At 30.3% G+C, this 22,225-nt stretch overlaps 2 protein-coding genes and 2 long non-coding RNA genes across 5 annotated transcripts; 1 reads left to right on the forward strand and 3 right to left on the reverse strand.

The window, feature by feature from the left end:
- Window positions 1-34: 34 nt before the first annotated feature.
- LOC105194143 lies at window positions 35-4,742 on the reverse strand. 2 transcript variants are annotated; one of them, XM_039456540.1, is made up of 6 exons: window positions 4,557-4,708; window positions 3,658-3,666; window positions 3,056-3,276; window positions 2,878-2,968; window positions 2,435-2,665; window positions 35-1,689 (listed from the first exon to the last, which is right to left on the reverse strand). In XM_039456540.1, the coding sequence occupies exons 2-6, from the start codon at window positions 3,664-3,666 to the stop codon at window positions 1,576-1,578; spliced, it is 666 nt and encodes a 221-aa protein (XP_039312474.1). In that variant the 5' UTR covers window positions 4,557-4,708; the 3' UTR covers window positions 35-1,575. The 2 variants fall into 2 exon arrangements, with proteins under 2 accessions (XP_039312474.1, XP_011157190.1); XM_011158888.3 differs by lacking the exon at window positions 3,658-3,666 and having other exon boundaries at window positions 4,557-4,742.
- On the forward strand, window positions 2,901-20,655 carry LOC113004094. Its single transcript, XM_039456539.1, has 13 exons — window positions 2,901-3,038; window positions 6,293-6,459; window positions 11,169-11,249; window positions 11,445-11,826; window positions 12,038-12,231; window positions 13,566-13,636; window positions 13,744-13,835; window positions 14,531-14,572; window positions 14,723-14,755; window positions 15,544-15,761; window positions 19,699-20,055; window positions 20,170-20,391; window positions 20,496-20,655. Coding segments are annotated over exons 5-11 (753 nt in total). The 5' UTR covers window positions 2,901-3,038; window positions 6,293-6,459; window positions 11,169-11,249; window positions 11,445-11,826; window positions 12,038-12,230; the 3' UTR covers window positions 19,995-20,055; window positions 20,170-20,391; window positions 20,496-20,655.
- Window positions 7,457-7,716, reverse strand: LOC120359368. Its single transcript, XR_005576138.1, has 2 exons — window positions 7,671-7,716; window positions 7,457-7,571 (listed from the first exon to the last, which is right to left on the reverse strand). It is a non-coding gene; the product is annotated as an uncharacterized LOC120359368 (long non-coding RNA).
- LOC120359367 lies at window positions 16,438-17,771 on the reverse strand. The gene is made up of 3 exons (XR_005576137.1): window positions 17,006-17,771; window positions 16,609-16,810; window positions 16,438-16,512 (listed from the first exon to the last, which is right to left on the reverse strand). It is a non-coding gene; the product is annotated as an uncharacterized LOC120359367 (long non-coding RNA).
- Window positions 20,656-22,225: the final 1,570 nt, after the last annotated feature.

The raw sequence follows: 22,225 nt of genomic DNA on the forward strand, positions 1-22,225 counted from the left end.
GTAGAAATACAGTGTTATATATTATAGACAGACGTACTTAATAATCATCTTTATTTCATTGTACATCGTATTTAATATTTGTAATATTTTCACATTTTTGCAATTTTCTCGATCGCGAGCATCGGAAAACGCCGCGTCACAACTATCGTTTAACAATTCTCTCTTTCTACCAACATCTCGAACACGTACCATAAAACATGCTCTCTTTGCAGCAGTAAACAATTTTTTTTTAACTTGCTTAAAATGCATGTCAGCATTGCGTTGCCGCAGACGAGGGAATACAAGCTTGCTTCGAAAGGGATTTCGTGGACACGATGTGGAAAGCTTCTCTTTGGATTCTTTTAAAATCTTTGGAGATTTACAGAAACTTTTCTGTAGAACTCTTACAACGATTAATTCTTGTAACTGTGTTTCGAAGAAAATGATCGAGGACATGAAAATGCGGACATGAAAATGCGTCTTGAAGCGCGCTTTCTTCTGATTTTGAGATACGTGCCACTTTTTTTGATCACGTTTACAGTATAGTGTGCGGTGAAAATACGCTCTCTAAAATATACTGGTATTACATTTATCGATACGTCAATTCCATTCACAAATCCTAAGAGGTGACACGATGAGAACCGGTCGTCATTTTTCCAAATTTCAACGTGCAAGATCACAAGAGTAAGACAGTTTCGACAATCGAACAATTATTGAACTAAAAAGTATCACTATACAGCTTTAGAAATAATACACATATGTACATATATTCATTATTTATAATTATAATCTGTAAGCACCTTAGAGCACCTTCTTCTCCGGAAAAAATAATTTTTTCATATATAATTATATATAATAATTAAATATAATTATATATCAAATATGTTTATATATATTAAAAAAATATATAATAATTATATATAATTATGCATGATTTCGATATATAATTGGATGCAATTACATATAATCGTACATAATTATGTATAATGACTATATGAAAGTATGTGCAATAATTATATATAATTATATATATATTTCAATATATATGGACATATTTGATATATAATTATGTATAACTATATATAATTATATATGACTATATTTAATTATACATGAAAAATTTTTTGCCAGGTCTCGTCTACATTACACGAACACTTATAATTACCTGTAATTATAAGCATTCTTTAATTAAAACAACGTTGCTCGAATTAAAGTACTTCAAGTAAGTTGTTTACTACGTTGGAGTAATTAAAATTTGCAATAAATCAACTGATTACGAATTGCGTTTACGCAGAACGAACAGCGGTTAACGATTGTGCGTAAACAATTACGTAAACTCTTATATTTATAAAAGAACTGTGAAGCGAATGCGATTTGAATACCCTCTGCCCTCGGTCCCAAGAGATTCGCATTCAATAATTGTTTTTTTTTGTCTTTTTTTGCGTTTCTGCAGAAACAGATGCGACGGATGCGCGTCTCTGTGAGGTAGGCGTCTAAAAACTCTTTGCATCATTGGCTCCCGAACCGGCGGATCGTCCTCGAAGGCGTCGTGCGCGTGAAACGCGAACCCTCGAACGAAAGCAAAGCGACGAAATTCTAAGATAGCATCTCCACCTCCGCCTGGATGTTCTGGCGCGCCTGCTCCTCCAGCTTGTCGCGAAACTCCACGGTCGCGAAAATGTTCGGGATCTGCAGGAAGTTCTGCAACACCTGAGACGTACGCACAGAAAAGTTGCTTATTGTAAATTAGCTTCCTACTTATTTTTGGATAATTTTTAGGAGAAAAGATAGATTTAACGTATTATCACTCTCTCAGTTTACTTAATATTCGTTTTTCTCCACACCCACAGAAAAGATTTCTAAATTCAATGCTGTTTTTCTCCTACGTATCATAAAATAAGATTGATACGGAGGAAATCATAATTATCATGGTGAAGAGAATAGTACATTCTTAAATAAAAAAAATTTTAATCTAGATAAAATGATTTTGCTGCCCCGGCAAAACATTTTTTATATATTATTACATATAGTTATATATCATTATATGTAGTTATACATAATAATGTATCAAATATGTTCATATACTCGTGTATTAAAGTATATGTAATTTTATTGAAGCAATGCTGCAAAAAATTTTGACATTCTAGCAATTCAGTTTGAGAGTCCAACATAATTATTTTGATAGCCTAACAGAATTATTTTCAGATCTGTATCCAAACTAAATTTTTAGATAATTTAGCAAAACCGTTCTTTCCTTGTGCTATTAGAAATCTTTTCTGAGACATTATCAGAATGTGTGTGAGAATGTCTTTTTTTTATCTAAATACTCTTGAAAGCACTTTAATCTCTTTGTATGGAATTCAACGGTAATCTCAAAACATTTTTGTATCTTTTAGGTTCATATGTGGTTCAAGTATGTCGAGACCATCTTTCTGCCGATTCAGGGATGGCTTACCTTCAACCGTAGCGCCGTGTACATGGGCTCGCTGAGGAAAGAGTACTCCCCGCGTATTCGCTCCCTGTACTCGGCGTAATTTTCCGGAGGAGAGCCGAGTACTGCCATATCTAGGTCCAGAAAATAGTGAGCGTCCTCGCTGCCGAAGGCACCACCCACCTTGTGCGCATCGGTGCTGTGAGTCGCCGCTACTTTCAGCAGAGCACAGGTCTCCTCTCTGAGCTCCGCATCCTGGAAGGTATTATATAACTCGCATCACTTTCATAAATATCAAAACTTTATTGTTTATCTCTGTTACTATATTTGACTCTAAACATGATTAAAATTATTTTTCTTTTTCCAGTGTTCCATTTCTCAGTATTTTATTTTTTTTATTTTATTTTTTTTTATTTTTTTAATAAAATTTGTGTTAAAATCTCATGAGATTTTGGCTGTTTGCTCACCGACGGAATTTCGGCCTCGTCAGCGAATGCATTGAAGTGCTCGAGATTTTTGTCTTCGCTGAAGACCAAGGCTTTAGGATCGTACTCGAAGCTGCAACAGGATATTTTCAAATCATTGCTGAACAGGCGATGAATGAGCAATAAAATAACACTGCGCTGCTGTAAGATCATAGCTCACTTTTGGAAGAATATGGCAAGCAGGACGGCTCGCGGGTTTTTAAGATTGCTTTTGATTTCGTAATAGTGATTCAGCTTGTCCCTGACCGAGTCCAGATTGTGGTACGTGCGTTTCTCTTCTGAGTAGACTTCCTGCAGGCGCGTGAACCAGGAGTCGCAGATCGCGGCGTCCAGGTCCTCCGTAGCTTCCTTCCAACTGTCCTCCAGCGATGCCATTGCCAGCTGAAATTGTTGGTTCCACTTAATTTGCGAATGCTTTGTAATCATAAAAAAAAGAAGTATAATTGTCGTTTGAACTCTTTAAATCAGCGAAATTTCAGTGCTACGCTTATAACTATATCAATCGGTGATGTATGCACTGTTTTTCAGTGGTAGTATAGTCAATTCCGATCAATAAAGACACTCCCTTCTTAATTTGAATTATTGTAAGACAGTGAATACTGATTGATGATCGCAGTTGTATTATAAATACAGTTACTGAAAATCAGTGAATGATACCTTGATTTAGAGAAAATAATTTATTAATAACAGCTGTTTCATTGTCTATGGCATTCGTCTGACTAGAGATTATAGTATAATTACAATATGAAGAATTTCAATTACTTTTTCCATCTGCAATTTCCAGTATTAAATATTGACAGCAATTTAATATCCAAACATAGGATTCGAAGAGAAAGTTTAAAGGAAAGAAAAATTAAAAATGTTGTTAAAGCATCTAAAAGCATAGCTGGATACAGATTTGAAAAGAATTTTGAATTTTGATTCTCAAAATAATTGTGTGTACGGTGACCATATTTTCTTTAAGAAAATTGAGGATAAATCTAAAAATTTTAGAATTTTCTTTCTACGTTTCCAAATCACTTTAAACAGCTAAATTTATCAACTGTTACTACTAGTCAGAACAACATTAAACATTGAAACGCTATAATTAGAAAAGAATTTCTCATAAAGTAAAGGACAAAGTAAAATGAACAACAAAATTGACTCTTATAAAATAAATAACTTAAAAAACAAATATCCAAAATAAAGGACCGTGCTTTAGAATAAAAGACGTCCGATCGTGACAGTGCGGGACGCTCAAGCTAGTTGCTAGAATGTCATAAAGCCTAACGCACAATTAAAAGCACAAGTAACAGCAATAAATAATAAGGAACAGTTCAATATGTCAAATAAGAAAAACACATAAGCTTTCTTCGTTCAACATATTGAACCGTTTTCTATTCCCTGTTCCCTATTCCGTTCATTGTATCCGGGGCTTAACTGTTTGCAATATTGCTCGTCGAACATAATTATTTTGATGGTCCAACAAAATTTTTTTCTAAAATCTGTATCTAGCTAAATTTTCGGAAAGCTTCAGCGAAACCGTTCCTTATGAGTATCTAACGAGACAAAGTTCGCGGATCCAAGGTGTAAACGGGAACCCCGTTGACGTGTCGAGAGGCCCGTAAGAGGAAGATCGCAAACACGAATTACAAACATGATTGTCGAATTGTAACACTCACTTGATTTCCGACAGACGAACGTCGCGGGCACGAATTTGAGGAAATTACCGAGGCATGATCCGTTCGTCTCGCGAATGAGCTCCGCTCGAGCGCGCGGAGCGTTACGTGGAGCGTTGCGCCGCGTTGTCTGACAAAACAGCCCTCTACTTATTGATCGGTGGCGACTTGCACGAGCTTTCCCGTACACAGGGTGGCCGCGAAAAGGAAGGTTGTCGCCGCGCCGCGGAAATCACGCCTCTTTCGCGCGATTTTTATATACGCGGCAAAATTCTGGCTGCGTCCGGGGAGCGTGCTATCAGCGCAATTTCGTAAATTTATCTTTGTTTTAGGTCTAATAACCGATAAAGACAGAATGACGGAATAGCGTTGATAGCGCGTTTTCCAATTGCAGCTCTAGTTTTTATCAAGACAATAAAGAAATTTGTACAAGAAATTAAAATTCTTTATATTACAATTATATTCCTATAAGCGTTGTATTATTTAATATTAAACAATATTTTTGAAATATTAATTAATATTAATAAAAAGTGATTATATATATGTTCATTTTTGATAATATTATATGAATATTATATGAGAAGTAAATATTTAATTCAATATTTTAAATTAGCGGGAATATTATAACTTAAATGTAATAATTAGAAAGATTATGAATATTCTATGTATAGAGTAATTCACATTAATTTTTTATCAAAATAATATTCATCAAACATTGTCATAATATTCCGGATATTGAAATAATACACCATGAATATTATATAAAAACGGACATATAACAATACAATATTTCCATAATATTAAAATAATATTAAAAATATTGAATAATATTCTTAGAATATTATTTTAATATTATTTTAATTTTTAATAATATTTATATAATACTTTAGGAATGTTGTAACGCTTATAGAGATTGTAATCAGACAAATGTCATTCTATAGGCGATTGGTGTGTATCAATTGCTGTTAATACATTATTCTCTCAGGATATTATTCACTGATTTGCAGTAGCTATACTTACAATTGCGATTATCATTGAGTATTCACTGTCTTTCAGTGAGTCCAATTAAGATGGGAGTATTCTTATTGATCGGAATTCAGTCTATTATCACTGAAGAATAATATCACTGATTGATCCCATTAGAGTCTTTCCAGGTACTTTGTTTTAACGACGCGAGAAGCACAGCTTTAATTGTAATATTGTTGTATAATTATTGAATTTTCACAGATGCACTTAACTGTTTTATTTATACGTTGCATTTATTTAAATATTTATTGCATTTTATTTGTCACAAATTTTTAATTTTATTATAATTTTATTATAATTTAATTTTATGATAGTTTTAATGTTATTACAATTTTGGTAAAATTTAGTATAATTTAATAAAACTTTAGTGAAAATTATATTGAATTTTATTAAAATTTAATAAAATTCTTCAAAGTCCATGTTGTTTCATAATTAATATTATATGATTTTGAAAAGAAAATATAAATTTGAAGAAAAAATTTTCTCTATGTTGAAAATATTGTTAGAATTGTAACGATATAATGTTTTTAATATTAGCGATTTTTTAATTATTAAATTTAAAAAAACTTTGTCAGACAATTGATACGTAAAATATTTTTTAGTATACACAAATTATTCATTATTTAAATTTAAAGAGATTGAAGAACAAAATTGAAAAATTTAACTTTGAAATCTCTCGCGAGGGAATTATTTTTGTACTGCTTGTATTACAGGACTGGTGGAACAGCACGATTTATCACTAGTTTTTCCGCAAGTGGAACTTGGTAGTGCACGACTGGCTGTACACATGCACTTACAAGGATATGTACGAGATCGTGGTACCATACAACCGAACGCTGGCAGCTACCGTTGTATTCGTCACTTCCGCCGTCATTCATAAGTACGTAATAGCGTTCGGAATCGGTTTCTTGTATCCGGTGATGCTCATCATATCGTCGGAATTGGCTTTCCCCTTTTTTTCGTGAAAATCAAAGTTGTCACCAGTGGAATCTTCGTGTGGATACTCAATATCATCGGCACAAACATTGTGCTCAACCTGTACACGATGGAGCTCTACGCCCGATGGAACAACTGTCCACCTCAACTGTCCCAATTACTACTTAGATCTGCTCATATCGCGAAGCTGGAGCTGTCAAGAGCAGTTTAGTCCGTTGTTCACGTCGTCTGTGAAATCTTGTAACCATCAACACATAATTGGTTAATTAATTAACTACATTATTAAAAATTAGTTAAAATTTATTTGTTTATAAATTTTCTATTAGGAAATAGAATGTCTATAACAAAACTCAATTCAAAAGTATAATTTTTTCATTATTATAAATTTTCATAAAGTTTGAATTTTTATGAAAAAAAGTCCAAAAATTTATAAAAATCTTTGATTACGTAACACAACAAATTTTTGAAAAAATAGTGGAATTTTTTGCAAACAAATAGATATATTACATTATACATTAAAACATATAAAAATCCATTAAGAATTAACAATATATTAACACATCTTTAAAGTATATACTAATGGAGGAAGCGAACGATGATGGAAACGAGACAGAGAGGAAAATATTTGATCATAATGTTCTATGTGTCACACTTAACTATCGCCGAATAGGAGTGAGGTCTGACGGGCCAATCACAAATTGAGAGAAAGAGAGAGAGCATCATAATCTACTGTTCTCTTCTCTGTCCTACGCACAGGCGATAGCTCTCTCCATTAGTTATGGTCTACGAAAACATTTAAATTTCTGCAATTTAATTAGAAATTATAGAAATTCATAATTTTTCTACAATGATTTTTCTTTTTTATAAGAAAATTTTTTCCACAGTCAGACTTACGTTTAATGCATTTGGCGAATAATAAATCTTTAAATGCTGGCTTTTTACACCTCTTCCATTCCAACAGTATAGGGTAGAAAGAAAATTACTAATGGTATGTTTCAAAATAATAACCGTCATTTCATGATAAGTTTTGCCACCTAAGTGTTTCACATAAGTGATCTAAAACATAAAAATTTAAAATAGTAAGTACATTGCATTCGTGATATTAAATAACACAATTTTTATTCCGAATTACAAATAAATATCAAGATATCGTACAGCTCCGTGTGAGCATTATAAATAGCAGGTCACGATTTCGAGTCCATATCCCCGTATATTCAAATTTCCAATAGATAATTCGTACTGATAACTTCATAGGAGCTAAAGAGAAATTCTTTATATGTAGGTGACGTAAAAAGATTGATGTGATCCTATTACTACTACAAATAAATATCGCAAAAAGATATTTAATATACTTTACTGACCATGTCTTTGAAAAAGTCGTCTTCTCGAAGGTCTAGTTCTAACTTGTGCAGATCTTCCTTGATTTTTAAAGGAAAGGATATATTTTCTGTTATGTTAACATACTTCTCATATTTATGACTATTCTCCAGTTTTCCTTCAAGACTATTCAATCTCCCATCACTGCGATCTAACTTAGCATCCATTTCATTACATCTACGTAGTAATTCATGTTTTAAATCTAAAATATTAGTTGTATATATAATATTATTCAAAGTAATTCGCATAAGTATAAAACAGTCGATAAAGCATAAAAACATGATTCATATGATTATACATAAATATCTTTAGATACCGATGTCTGTCAAAAGAATTGCGTTATTGTCTTTCGGAACATTTTGTTTCAGTGAAATACTGTTATGAAACATTCTGCCCAGATGTACTATCATTACTGTGTATTTGTTTAGCAGCATCTCCTAAAGGTGAATCCTCCATTGGTACATTACTGTTGTTGGAATTTATGGACGTTTCTGAAATTGGTTTCTTTGGCGGGGGATGTAACGCATGTTGACTATCATTATCGCTTTCGTTAGAAACGCAAATTGATGTCGTTTTACGACGTTCTTTTTTATGAGTATCGTCGACGTTAGAAGAGTCGATGTCCGAAAACTTCTCAGCTAACTTTATTTTTGCCATCACACTTTCATATGAATCTGAATAATAAAAAAATTAAAGCAATTAACACATTTAGCTAAATGCCGTAACATCAGCATGTAATTTTTCTGCAATATCAGCAATATCAAAATCGAAATTTAGTTATTAGCAGAATTACATACAGTAAGAAATAGGATTATAAGTCAATGCTAAAAAGCATATAAAGGCGTATTTGTTTATCTATATACAATTGGTTTGTAAATTTGTAATAAATTATTTTTACAGTAGAAATTAATTACAATAGATTAATTACAATAAAGTCTTTTTACGTTTCTATGCGTTGGCCAGAAATATTCTGATGATTCTTTTAACCACTTGCTAAACGCAGTCCATCCTCGAATTGGACGACGAAAGATCGATTCATTTTTTTTCACTTATTATATTCTGCAACACAAAAACTGTAGCGTAGCATTTATTGGAACTTAATATCTTTAACATCTTTAACAGAGATCTTTTGCGTAAGGAAGAAATTGGCGAAATTCCGTGTTTTCCACAATTTTATCTCTTTTAGTGATCGTGAGCGTCGAACAAAATCATTTGGTACACAACTTTGCAAATTTAATAAAGCTCTAAATAAATTTAATGAAATCTGATTGAATAACTGTTGAGATAATTGTACAGTAAGCGAACCTTCAATCCAAAGTAATATCAATTTTTTATTATTCCTAAACATATAAAGTACATGTAATCAATTACTACGCTAGAAACTAATCCAAAATTAGGAATTTGCTTTAAAATCGTCTCATCGATTTGAAAATCGTCGTAATTATTATTAGCAAAATCTTCATCAGTTCTTAAAGCATCAACTATTTTTATCGCATTGCACATTTGCTCGCCCACAACGGATTAAAGTTACGATTATTGACTTTAGGAATTAACGATCATACTAATTACTATAGTCAAATTTCTCTTGACAGTGACAGATTGCCACATAAGTAAGCCATGAATTTTCGATCAGCCTTTTACTATCATTGCCAATCTTTCATTATTCGAGGAATGACACAACATTATATCTCCGTATTGCATCGCATTCGGCGCAAGACCAATAGTTGTACACTTTATCGCTTTATTATTAATTTGAAACATGGTACTTGTTACAGTTGCACCCTTAACAGTCGTATGCAAAAAGTCATCTAAACATACAAATATTCTTGAATTAGATTTTTTTTATTATTCTATTAATATTTAATGTAAAATGATTTTTTGATCGACAGGAATTTATCATCGAATTATTCGTACTTACATATATGCAATCGAAAGTAAATTTTGCCACGACTCTTGAATGAACATGTAATAATTATTGTCTGAGCGTAACTCATCCCTTTCCTCGTCTGTGTATGTCAAAATAATCTTCTCAGTATCATAAAGAATTATTTCGCCCATGTTACATCGGCGAGATGCCGTAACACGAATATCATCACATGGTCACGCATTTCGTGAGAAATGGCTAAATAAAGTATGCCAGCGGCACTGTATCAAAAGTATCAAAAAAAGAATCAGCCCTGAGGGCAATGACGACGTTTCTTACCTAACATTATATAAGTGTCGAAACGCTGACTTCCATTGCGATATCTCCGCAAGAACAGGGTGTCTTTGCTTCGCGTCTCTTGATATGAATTTATTATGTAATTCCAGACATAGATGATCAAATTTTAGCAAGATTATAATCTGGCCTGTAACTACAACAAAATCTTTATAATGTATTAGTTTAATCGTATAAAAGAATTAATCGTTATTCAGAGATCAAAAACTTTATTGAATTACAGAACGTGTTATCTCAACGAGAAAGATTAATTAAGTAAAAAGAATCACAGTGACAAATAAATGATACTGTTAAAGATGTAACATAGCAACTAAATTTATTATGTTTCTAACATTAGCATGATCATTCATTTATGCAAAGCTCATGCAAAGCTATGTTACGTTACACATGCAAACTAAATCCCGTATTAACTATTTGCAGTCTTGTTTTCAATAGGTATTATATGATACAGTTCTGTATGAAATGTTTATAATTTTATGTATTTAAAACTTTTTAAGGAATAATGATAGAAACACGCTAATTTTTATTTAAAAAAATTCACAGTAAAGCTAGAATAATGTAAGGAATGAGTTACCAGAATTTTGTTTTTGCCACTGAGAATGAGATGTTAAATAAATTTAATATAATATAAGGCAATAAACTGTGAAATTTTATTCTTTGTTACATTTTTTAATATTGGACCGATAAGCACAATCGAGTAAAAAATTTTCCTAATGCTTGCTATATAGTAATATAGTTTTTTATCATTATTGATAGATTCTATTATTAACACCATATTGGATATTTTTACTTTATTAAGCACAAAATGTACCAAAATAGTCTTTATTTTTCTTGTATGTTAACTGTTACTGTCTTATTATACATATTAATATATATCTCTGTGATAATAATAACTTGACTGCAGGAACAAAAAGCTTGATATACCACACGAGTTTTTCAAGAACGTGAAGAGTAAACAATATATCAACGTAACTGAGATTATTGAGATATTTTCCTTGATTTTGTCTTAGACAAATGATTATAAAAAGCTTGACCAATTATTGTACTCTATCTTTCAGAATTCACAGCAGCAGATATTATTAAGTATTGCTCATATAGAGCAACCAGAGAAGTTTCAGACTAAACCAACAATTACTATAGTAAGTAGCAATATTCATTTCGCGACACATGATAATTTTATCATGAAATTTGGACAGATCTTTTTTAAATATATACATATATATGTATGTATATCAAAGACATTAGATATAGATAAAATGTTATTTTACTTTACATATGCATATACATTTAGTAAAATATCTTTTTAATATATTTTCTTTATTTCTGTTTTATAGGAAGAACTCACAGATTTTGCGGGAGGACAAGTATAGACCGAAAAAATAAGAAGATTAAATCGTAACAAACTATCTCTATTCACAGCATCTGTGATGGATCTTGTTTTCACAGATAAGGAAATGGGAAATTATACGAGTAGTATGACTGGAATACGAGCAATTTTCCTCGAGAAAAATTGAAACTTTTTTAACTTTAACATTTGTCTGTATATTGATTATTATAAATACAAATTTTAATATTTTCTTATTCTCAAAAAGCATTTTTGGTTTTAGTAAAAATTATTTTTAATTTCCACAGAATACATTTTAAAAGAATTTGATTATCCTACAGAAGGGCCATTAAACAAGGTTGCAATAGCAGAAATTTTCAAAGCAATGAAAAGTAAATTAAATAATAAATCAAATATATGGCGTAACAAAATTAAACAAATATAATTCAATTAAAATTATTTTCACATAAAAGGTTTTAGAAACAACAAGCAATAACATGCATCTGTTGCAACATTAATATGACACATTTCAGAAGTCTTTCACAATGTGAAAGACTACGTTAATGTGATTTTGAAACTTTTAAGATGTTATCAACTTTCTAGGACTTTCTAACCGGGACTATCATCTTATGGGGATTCCAGTCAAAACACGAGGCTAATGTGTTGCGCAACACGAGTTGCTCAATAAATCGATCATAGGCGGGAGATACGCAATATATAAAGCCGAGATAGACCACTGCGCATTCAATAAAGTTTTCGTAGTCGCGCGATCACGAACGAGATAGGTAACGACACTAGTAAGTAGATAATCCAATGTAAAACAATAAATAACATAAACAATTATAATTTCTGAAATAATTAAAATTTATTGTATATATAAAATAATTAAACGTTGCAAAGGACATAAAGTTTTATGGTAATAAATACCTTTCCTAAATTTTTCATAACGTCTTCAGTGTACAAGCTTTTCTAATCTTCTATAATTATTCTTTGAACTTTTTTGTAATTTTTAAAATAGGCAAATATAAATTAAAAATTTTTTTTAATTTTATTAATAAATATTTATTATAAGTTAATTATATCTTCTAATTTACTTATACATTTATTTATACGTATAAATATGGATTCTTATTTATTTCCAATATTAATATAAAATTACATATTTCATTTTCGAAGAATTATCTTAATTATGCCTTTGAACGAAATTTGTCGATGATATTTACATTTATTTTTTAAATAATTACTTTTATTAGAAAATCCTGTTTATTTTTAACATTAATTTGCAAAGTTTGGATTTTAATGAATTTGCAATATTACTTCTCATGTATCATGCATTATGTATCATGTAAATTTAGTTATGAATGCATTGATATGATCAAACATTTAATGAGCTAAGACGTATTATTTATTATGTTGCTTATATCTTTCGGTTTGAGACCTTTCTATTGCGATAATACTCCAAAGTTGATAATTGTATATTATTTGCATTCAGCGAAAAAAGCAATTATATAACTGTTATAAAATGGTTTAGTGGTTTCTGAATGCAACCATTAATACAAATATGTGTCGCATCATTGACATTTAAATTGATATATTCATTTTACCCGAAAATGCTTAACTTGAATATTTCACTCTTACTTATCGTTGCTATCATCCAAATTAATTTTCAATGAGAGTATACTCGAATTCCTATGATATCATCATAACAAAATAACTCAAAGCAACAAAGTAAATAATAAATTTAAACTTTTCCCTAAAGAATCTTAATTTTTAAACAACAATAATAAGGTTACAAAATAATTACAACAATGGGATATATGTATTTTTACACGTATACATTCCTTACACATAGATTGCATTATTATTTTTTTTTTTATACAAAGTGAAGATTTATATTGTGACTTAAAAGTCAATAGCCGAATAACAGACGAATCGTAAGAACAAAATAATAACAATTAACTTAAAGTCTCTAACAATTAACAATCAAGTCTTATTTCCAATAAATCTATTTTCGTAGTCTTCTTTAATCGAGAAATAATCGAGAAATTTTTCCGATATTTTCACAAATTTTATATTTAATTCATATTTATTAATTTTAATATTGTATTTATTTTTGTATTTCTTTGTTAAGTGGCCAACGAAGACGTATCCATGGATATTCTACGTGAGCCGACCACCGATGCAATGCAAAGAACAATACAAGTAAGAAGGAATACCTCGACTTGATCCGTAAACGGACATAATAACGCGAATTAAATTAATTTCAATTGAGTTAAATTTATCGAGTTGACATTTTGTTTCGATTAAAGAAAAACAATGACGATCCGATGTCCGACGTTCTGCAGAGGATAGAGGCACCTTCGTTGTCGAACGACGAATTCTTGCACAGCACGAACAAAAGGTGAAGAATTATATTCAAATAAGTTATCGGAAGAGGTAGAGAGCAAAAGGTGCAAAATACTTGCGCGAAAATATGTACAGAAAAAAACATATCAAACATTACGATCAAATTAAAACTGATATATTCTAAGTAACAATTATTGTTCCACATGCAAGCAATTATATTCTTGCTTATACATAATTTAAACTTCTTTAAAAAATTTTATAATCTTGAATTTCATCAAAATATTATATTTAGTTAGCCGTTTTTCTCAATTTGTAAAAATTCTAATATTTGCAACAGAAATGAGAAGCAGAATGTTTATGACATTTTTTTATGTTTTATCTCTTCCATATTGTATTCGAGACGCAGTATCAAACGTAAGATATAAGTAAGATATAAGTGATTTTACAAAAAACTTATCACCCTTGTCTACCTTGTCTAACTAGTCAATCTTTTCTTATCAAATTGATTAACTGCAATTAATAGCAAAAAAAATCTCATATTTTTGGTGATTGGACAGTATTTCGTAATTATTGTGCACATGTTACTTCGAGCACTGTTTTTGCTGTCTCTCGTCACAAGAATGTAAGCACGTGAACTTAGCGAATTTGCATTTAAATGTATCAATAAAAAATATTCTTTGTAACATGTATATCAATCGTATTGTAGACCGCATATCCCGTTGATCACTTATTCCTCTGATATTTCCGCAGGGAATCCAGCAAAAAAGATGGATTGTCGGATAAGGAAATATTGTAAATTGTGCGAAAATGTGGGATCTTGAAGAGATCGGTGAACAACGAGTTTCTTGGAAGAAACTCGTTTTTCACCGATCTCTTCGAGATTCCACACTTTCGTACAATTTACAATATCTACTTGACGATCTTCATATTCCTGCTTTCCAGCTCGGTCGTGTGCGACATTATAGAATATGGAACGTAAGTTTGAAATGTGGAAAATTTTGATTTATTTCTAATGAGCCATTTCTGGTTGAATCAATGAAAATAATGTTTTATAAAATACTACAAACATACGTAAATACAATTTCAAATATGTAGAAATACATACATTCTTTTTTAATATTTATGTCAGTAATGAATACTTTTAACAAGATCCATTTTACATGATCTATGATTTATATCACAATTAGAGACAGAAGACTTAAAAGTTTAAAAAACATGCGGAAACGAGATGCAAACATACGTAGTGTATAAAAACCTTGAACTGTAAAGGATATAAAATACAATTTAATGTTATATTATATTTTAATACGTTAAAGTATTGACGTCGAGAGCAAGTAACTAGTTTATCAAGAGAATGTAAGAAATATATTTGCCTATACGTAATAGTAAAAAATGTGTAGAAGAATACGTAGTATAAACATAATACCTAGTATTAAAATAAGCATATTCATGCTGATGCATTAAAAAAGATTCTTTTGGAAGTAAAATGTTGCGTAAATATTTAAATTGTTTTTATTTAATCTGAAAAGATTTTGTTATGCTATAAGATCTTGGTCTAAATGTACGTTACGTATGTTAAGTATACTTGCCTCCCTTCTCTACTAATATGTCAAACTTGGAAGAAAAAATACTGCAAAATTTTATATGAATTCTATAAAAAATCTACATAAAAATGCTAGAATTAAAACATTTAAAATGCTTTCCTAAATTTTTCCTGTCTTTTTTGCTCTTATCATTTAATTTCTTGTCATTTCTTTTTAAAGGATTCACCACGGTATCAATGCGTTACGAGTTGGTTTTGCAAAGTTTCCAACATGCATCTATATTTGGTTATCCATGCAAACTTCGACGCTCTGTGTCTACGTGGCCTTCACCCTCTCGTGCGTGACACCAATTGTGGCTTCTTCAATTGAATTTATGACTGTAGTACGATCCGTAAATGTTGGATCCGTAAATCTTTTCCGAAGAACTCACGTTCTAAGTAATTTACGATATTTGTTTTCTATTTATATATTTTTTTGGAAAAGTTGGCGGCTTCAATCCATAACGATAAATCGGAGTCTCCCAAATTTTCAAACAGATTCATCGAAAATTTTTGATTATAATTAAAATCAGTGTGAGACAACGTACGTTGCGACACGTAACCGTCAACTTTTTAGTAACAAACTATTAAGTTTTTTTGTATATTTCCAAGTGTACGTTGCAGTTTGATACTTGGCAAATGGTCAACTAACTCTTCGACTTCGTGATCGCGCGACTACGAAAACTTTATTGAATGCGCAGTGGTCTATCTCGGCTTTATATATTGCGTATCTTCCGCCTATGATCGATTTATTGAGCAACTCGTGTTGTGCAACACATTAGCCTCGTGTAGACAGCTTCGAATTTTGATAGGAACCTCATAAGATGAGAATACCGCTTAGTGCCACGCCCTTGAAAATTGATACATATCTTAAAAGTTTCAAAATCAAATTAACGTTTCACATTGTGAAAGACTTCTGAAATGTGTCATATTAATGTTGCAACAGATTCATGTGTTGCATGTTGTTTTTAAAACCTTTTACGTGAAAATAATTTTTGAAAAGTTTTTTTGAATTATATTTGTTTAATTTTGTTACGCCATGTATTTGATTTATTATTTAATTTACTTTTCATTACTTTGAAAATTTCTGCTATTGCAACCTTGTTTAATGGCCCTTCTGTAGGATAATCAAATTCTTTTAAAATGTATTCTGTGGAAATTAAAAATAATTTTTACTAAAACCAAAAATGCTTTTTGAGAATAAGAAAATATTAAAATTTGTATTTATAATAATCAATATACAGACAAATGTTAAAGTTAAAAAAGTTTCAATTTTTCTCGAGGAAAATTGCTCGTATTCCAGTCATACTACTCGTATAATTTCCCATTTCCTTATCTGTGAAAACAAGATCCATCACAGATGCTGTGAATAGAGATAGTTTGTTACGATTTAATCTTCTTATTTTTTCGGTCTATACTTGTCCTCCCGCAAAATCTGTGAGTTCTTCCTATAAAACAGAAATAAAGAAAATATATTAAAAAGATATTTTACTAAATGTATATGCATATGTAAAGTAAAATAACATTTTATCTATATCTAATGTCTTTGATATACATACATATATATGTATATATTTAAAAAAGATCTGTCCAAATTTCATGATAAAATTATCATGTGTCGCGAAATGAATATTGCTACTTACTATAGTAATTGTTGGTTTAGTCTGAAACTTCTCTGGTTGCTCTATATGAGCAATACTTAATAATATCTGCTGCTGTGAATTCTGAAAGATAGAGTACAATAATTGGTCAAGCTTTTTATAATCATTTGTCTAAGACAAAATCAAGGAAAATATCTCAATAATCTCAGTTACGTTGATATATTGTTTACTCTTCACGTTCTTGAAAAACTCGTGTGGTATATCAAGCTTTTTGTTCCTGCAGTCAAGTTATTATTATCACAGAGATATATATTAATATGTATAATAAGACAGTAACAGTTAACATACAAGAAAAATAAAGACTATTTTGGTACATTTTGTGCTTAATAAAGTAAAAATATCCAATATGGTGTTAATAATAGAATCTATCAATAATGATAAAAAACTATATTACTATATAGCAAGCATTAGGAAAATTTTTTACTCGATTGTGCTTATCGGTCCAATATTAAAAAATGTAACAAAGAATAAAATTTCACAGTTTATTGCCTTATATTATATTAAATTTATTTAACATCTCATTCTCAGTGGCAAAAACAAAATTCTGGTAACTCATTCCTTACATTATTCTAGCTTTACTGTGAATTTTTTTAAATAAAAATTAGCGTGTTTCTATCATTATTCCTTAAAAAGTTTTAAATACATAAAATTATAAACATTTCATACAGAACTGTATCATATAATACCTATTGAAAACAAGACTGCAAATAGTTAATACGGGATTTAGTTTGCATGTGTAACGTAACATAGCTTTGCATGAGCTTTGCATGAATGAATGATTATGCTAACGTTAAAAGCAAAATAAATTTAGTTGCTATGTTACATCTTGAACAGTATCATTTATTTGTCACTGTGATTCTTTTCACTTAATTAATCTTTCTCGTTGAGATATCACGTTCTGTAATTCAATAAAGTTTGTGATCTCTGAATAACGGTTAATTCTTTTATACGATTAAACTAACACATTATAAAGATTTTGTTGTAGTTACAGGCCAGATTATAATCTTGCTAAAATTTGATCATCTATGTCAGGAATTATATAATAAATTCATATCAAGGGACGTGAAGCAAAGACAGCCTGTTCTTAGTTTTCTCCGTGCCTTACGTGCGGAGATATCGCAATACAAGTCCACGTTTCGACACTTATATAATGCTAGGTAAGAAACCCGTCATTACCCTCAGGGCTGATTCTCTTTTTGACACTTTTGATACAGTGCCGCTGGCATACATTATTTAGCCGTTCTCACGAGACGCGTGACCATGTGATGATATTCGTGTCACGGCATCTCGCCGATGTAACATGGGCGAAATAATTCTTTATGATATTGATAAGATTATTTTGACATACACAGACGAGGGAAGGGATGAGTTACGCTCAGACAATAATTATTACATGTTCATTCAAGAGTCGTGGCAAAATTTACTTTCGATTGCATATATGTAAGTACGAATAATTCGATGATAAATTTCTGTCGATCAAAAAATCATTTTACATTAAATATTAATAGAGTAATAAAGAAAATCTAATTCAAGAATATTTGTGTGTTTAGATGACTTTTTGCATACGACTGTTAAGGGTGCAACTGTAACAAGTACCATGTTTCAAATTAATAATAAAGCGATAATGTGTACAACTATTAGTTAGTCTTTGCGCCGAATGCGATGCAATACGGAGATATAATGTCATTCCTCGAATGATGAAAGATTGACAATGATAGTAAAAGGCTGATCGAAAATTCATAGCTTACTTATGTGGCAATCTGTCACTGTCAAGAGAAATTTGATTAACTATAGTAATTAGTATGATCGTTAATTCCTAAAGTCAATAATCGTAACTTTAATCCGTTGTGGGCGAGCAAATGTGCAATGCGATAAAAATAGTTGGTACTTTAAGAACTGATGAAGATTTTGCTAATAATAATTACGACGATTTTCAAATCGATGAGACGATTTTAAAGCAAATTCCTAATTTTGGATTAGTTTCTAGCGTAGTAATTGATTACATGTACTTTATATGTTTAGGAATAATAAAAAATTGATATTACTTTGGATTGAAGGTTTGCTTACTGTACAATTATCTCAACAGTTATTGAATCAGATTTCATTAAATTTATTTAGAGCTTTATTAAATTTGCAAAGTTGTGTACCAAATGATTTTGTTCGACGCTCACGATCACTAAAAGAGATAAAATTATGGAAAACAACGGAATTTCGCCAATTTCTTCCTTACGCAGAAGATCTCTGTTAAAGATGTTAAAGATATTAAGTTCCAATAAATGCTACGCTACAGTTTTTGTGTTGCAGAATATAATAAGTGAAAGAAAATGAATCGATCTTCCGTCGTCTAATTCGAGGATGAACTGCGTTTAGCAAGTGGTTAAAAGAATCATCAGAAAGTTTCTAGCCAACGCATAGAAACGTAAAAAGACTTTATTGTAATTAATTTCTATTGTAAAAATAATTTATTACAAATTTACAAACCAATTGGATATAGATAAACAAATACGCCTTTATATGCTTTTTAGCATTGACTTATAATCCTATTTCTTACTGTATGTAATTCTGCTAATAACTAAATTTCGATTTTGATATTGCTGATATTGCTGAAAAATCACATGCTGATGTTACGGCATTTAGCTAAATGTGTTAATTGCTTTAATTTTTTTATTATTCAGATTCATATGAAAGTGGGATGGCAAAAATAAAGTTAGCTGAAAAGTTTTCGGACATCGACTCTTCTGACGTCGACGATACTCGTAAAAAAGAACGTCGTAAAACGACATCAATTTGCGTTTCTAACGAAAGCGATAATGATAGTCAACATGCGTTACATCCCCCGCCAAAGAAACCAATTTCAGAAACGTCCATAAATTCCAACAATAATAATGTACCAATGGAGGATTCACCTTTAGGTGATGCTGCTAAACAAATACACAGTAATGATAGTACATCTGGGCAGAATGTTTCGTAAAAGTATTTCACTGAAACAAATGTGTCGAAAGACAATAATGCAATTCTTTTGACAGACATCGGTATCTAAAGATATTTATGTATAATCATATGAATCATGTTTTTATACTTTATCGACTTTTTTATACTTATGCGAATTACTTTGAATAATATTATATATACAACTAATATTTTAGATTTAAAACAAGAATTACTACGTAGATGTAATGAAATGGATGCTAAGTTAGATCGCATTGATGGGAGATTGAATAGTCTTGAAGGAAAACTGGAGAATAGTCATAAATATGAGAAGTATTTATGTTAATATAATAGAAAATATATCCTTTCCTTTAAAAATCAAGGAAGATCTGGACAAGTTAGAACTAAACCTTCGAGAAGCCGACTTTTTCAAAGACATGGTCAGTAAAATATATTAAATATCTTTTTGCGATATTTATTTGTAGTAGTAATAGGATCACATCAATCATTTTACGTCACCTACATATAAAAAATTTCTCTTTAGCTCCTATGAAGTTATCAGTACGAATTATCTACTTGAAATTTGAATATACGGGGATGTGGACTCGAAATCGTGACCTGCTATTTATAATGCTCACACGGAGCTGTACGATATCTTGATATTTATTTGTAATTCGGAATAAAAATTGTGTTATTTAATATCACGAATGCAATGTACTTACTATTTAAAATTTTTATGTTTGAGATCACTTATGTGAAACACTTAGGTGGCAAAACTCATGAAATGACGGTTATTATTTTGAAACATACCATTAGTAATTTTCTTTCTACCCTATACTGTTGGAATGGAAGAGGTGGAAAAAAGCCAGCATTTAAAGATTTCTTATTCGCCAAATGCATTAAACGTAAGTCTGACTGTGGAAAAAATTTTCTTGTAAAAAAGAAAAATCATTGTAAAAAAATTATGAATTTCTATAATTTCTAATTAAAATGCAGAAATTTAAATGTTTTCGTAGACCATAACTAATGGAGAGAGCTATCGCCTGTGCGTAGGACAGAGAAGAGAACAGTAGATTATGATTCTCTCTCTCTCACTCTCTCTCTTTCTCTCTCTCTCTCTCAATTTGTGATTGGCCTGTCAGGCCTCACTCCTATTCGGCGATAGTTAAGTGTGACACATAGAACATTATGATCAAATATTTTCCTCTCTGTCTCGTTTCCATCATCGTTCGCTTCCTCCATTAGTATATACTTTAAAGATGTGTTAATATATTGTTAATTCTTAATGGATTTTTATATGTTTTAATATATAATGTAATATATCTATTTGTTCGCAAAAAACTCCACTATTTTTTCAAAAATTTGTTGTGTTACGTAATCAAAAATTTTTATAAATTTTTGGACTTTTTTTCATATAAATTCAAACTATATAAAAATTTATAATAATGAAAAAATTATACTTTTGAATTGACTTTTGTTATAGACATTTTATTTCTTAATAGAAAATTAATAAACAAATAAATTTTAATTAATTTTTAATAATGTAGTTAATTAATTATCCAATTATGTGTTGGTCATACAGATTTCTAATAATTCTAATTTAAACTAACAATTCCTTATTATGGAATGTGTCAATTCAAAATTTGAAACTGCAGATGACCAACAAATTAGGCAAGTTATAGCAAAATGGTTTATACAAGGAAAAATTGCGATATGCCAGAGATGAGTAAGTAAATATTGGTGGAAAGTAAAACTTTTTCATAAATTTATTACAAGGACATATTTGAAATTTAGATTTGTATATGTTTTCAGGGAACGATTGCAACGCGCGCGCGGGCGTAATGAACAAAAATTACAAGATTAAATTTTTTATTAAATTTGGACCGCTTTTGTTTAATTTTATATTTACATGCATACATAACTTATAAAAATACAAATTTTGCAAACGGTTTCAATAACTTTTAATTTAAAAAAAAGTTGATTTATTATTTTACATTTCAAGTTTTTTACGTTTTTAGATTTTACGTTTATTATATTATTAGAGAAAGAGAGAGAGAGAGAGAGAGAGAGAGAGAGAGAGAGAGAATTTAAACTTTCTAAATACATAGAAATAATTAAAATTAAAGTTGATTTTTGTTATTAACATTATTTTTAAGAGACAATATTCCTCGAAAATGTTTTTTATTCTTCTATCCACACTTTGCTCATTACGGAAAAGTACAATTTAATCAATTGCTGTATTATTTTCTGATAAACAGCTCTGAAAGGTTTCAA

This window comes from Solenopsis invicta, chromosome 13, assembly GCF_016802725.1.
Source record: "Solenopsis invicta isolate M01_SB chromosome 13, UNIL_Sinv_3.0, whole genome shotgun sequence".
In the NCBI taxonomy this organism is placed as follows: Eukaryota; Metazoa; Arthropoda; class Insecta; order Hymenoptera; family Formicidae; genus Solenopsis; species Solenopsis invicta.